We start from the raw sequence: 1,993 nt of genomic DNA on the forward strand, positions 1-1,993 counted from the left end.
CTAGCTAGCTAGCTAGCTAGCTAGCCAGCTCACTCTGGCTGCCTGAGCGAGTCTGGCCTCGTTTCTGGGGATTGTGGCCCAGACGCCCAAACGCCTGGCGACTTCCACGTTGTACTCCGAACAAGAACGAATAATGTAAAACTCAGTCCCCGCGTCCTCAGCTGCAGCAGCAGCAGCAGCAGCAGCAGCAGCAGCAGTGCAGCAGCAGCAGCAGGGCGGCGGCAGCAGGGCGGCAGCGGCACGAGCGCGAAACGGCGGTAGTGCAGCAGCGGCAGGAGCGCAGCAGCACGAGGGAAGCAGCAGCAGCAGCCGCAGCAGTGCAGCAGCAGGGCAGTACAAGCACGAAGCCGTACAGCAGCAGCAGCAGCAGCAGCAGCAGCAGCAGTTTAGTCTGTATTTACCTAACAAGAAGCTGGCAGACAGACACAGGCGGCAGAAGTCGAAGCAAAAAGAAAAAGAGGCCTACCCGGGTGAGACGCATAAAAGGGTTGCTGCTGCTGCTGCTGTTGCTGCTGCTGCTGCTGCTGCTCGGTAAAGGGGATCTGGTCTTCATAACCCACGCCTCCTGGGGGGGGGCCCCCAACTGGGGGGCCCCCCACTGCAGGGGGCCCCTCCATGTTCTTGCTGCAGATCTGCAGAGGTATTGATGGGCTCAAATTTGTTAGGGCAGCGCAGCAGCAGCTGCAGCAGCAGCAGCAGGTGGGGAGCAGCACACAACAGGCAGCGGCAGATGCAGGGCAGCAGCAGCAGCAGCAGCAGGAGCTGCTGCTGTCTGGGAGGAGAGAGAGCAACGGGCGCTGCCTGTAGGGAACTGCTGCTGCTGCAGTGAGACAGATGCGGCAGCCCAAAAAGCTGCTGCCAGCTTCGCTGCTGCTGCTGAGAAGACAAAGATGTAAAATAAAAGGGAAATAAGGTGGAAAGAATTAAAAAAGATAAGTGCATGCAGCAGCAGCAGCAGCAGCAGAAGGGGTTCAGTGGGGCCGGGGCTGGAGCCGCCTGTGCTTCAGCGTTTCCTTGGGGGATTGTTCCGGCATTAAATAATTTCCTAAACTTCTCAATTTGGGTTTGTTTTACTTTCTTTTTGCATTTTACCTTTATTCTCAGCTGTATTCCTCTTCGAGAGGCGAACAGTGGCCCGTATTCCGCGTTGCGTTCCGCGCGATCGCGAGTAGCGGCGGAGGCAGCAGCAGCTGGCGGCTGGGGGCCTTTGGCTTCTCTTTCCTCAGCCACGAAGAAAAGAATAACAAAACTGAATTCATTTAGCATTTCCAGCTGAAATCCGCAAAAAAAGAAGTGGAGTCGATGGCCAGGTGAGTGAGGCGGGGGCGGGAGCCGCCATCTCGCGCGGTGTACGTACACCTCGCGAACGCAGACTTTGTTTCCAACAACTAGCCTGCCAAATATATCTTCACTTTTGTTTTTAAAAGCTGCATTTTGTCTTTTTTTCTAATTTCGCGCTGCACTCTCCAGCGGACCCGGTCTCAGTCAGTGAGCAACCGTGATCTGCTCCCCCGTCTTTCAATCAGTGAATTCGAAGGTCTTTTCTTCCTTTTTTGTTTTTTCTTAACTTGAGAGGTGCAGCAGCAGCATATGGTTTGCTGCTGCTGCTGCTGCATGGGGTCTCGGCTGTCTTTGTTGGCGGTTTCCGTGTTGCGGTGTATGTACACTGGGCTAGCGCAGGCAGCAGCGAAGAGGCAACTTCCCGTGGTGTCTTTTGCTGCTGCTGCAGCAGCAGCAAAAACAGAGGCGTTTGAGCGCAACTAGACCAGCACCTCTAGCGCACTCCTGTTCCCAGGCTGAGGCGCACTGCTGCTGCTGCTGCTGCTGCTGCTGCTGCTGCTGCTTTCATCCTAGAAACACCGCAGCTGCTTTTTGCTTCCACAGCTCGCTTAGTTCACTTTTGCTGCTGAGATTATGCATCTTCAAGCCAGTACCCTTTCTCCATGTTGGGGCAGACGGGCCGGAGGCTGCTGCTGCTGCAGCAGCAGCAGCT

The 1,993-nt window shown here is 55.9% G+C and overlaps 1 protein-coding gene across 1 annotated transcript in view; it reads right to left on the reverse strand.

Moving 5' to 3' along the window:
• ETH_00014615 (YT521-B-like family domain-containing protein, putative) overlaps positions 1-617 on the reverse strand; it is a gene marked incomplete at both ends in the record, with an annotated part of 4,478 nt that extends 3,861 nt beyond the window's left edge. Inside the window, 2 exons of the mRNA XM_013376592.1 lie at positions 34-161; positions 467-617. Coding sequence (XP_013232046.1) covers positions 34-161; positions 467-617 — 279 coding nt within the window. The remainder of the gene's footprint in view (positions 1-33; positions 162-466) is intronic.
• Positions 618-1,993: the final 1,376 nt, after the last annotated feature.

This window comes from Eimeria tenella, genomic scaffold (assembly GCF_000499545.2).
Source record: "Eimeria tenella Houghton genomic scaffold, Eth_scaff38, whole genome shotgun sequence".
In the NCBI taxonomy this organism is placed as follows: Eukaryota; Apicomplexa; class Conoidasida; order Eucoccidiorida; family Eimeriidae; genus Eimeria; species Eimeria tenella.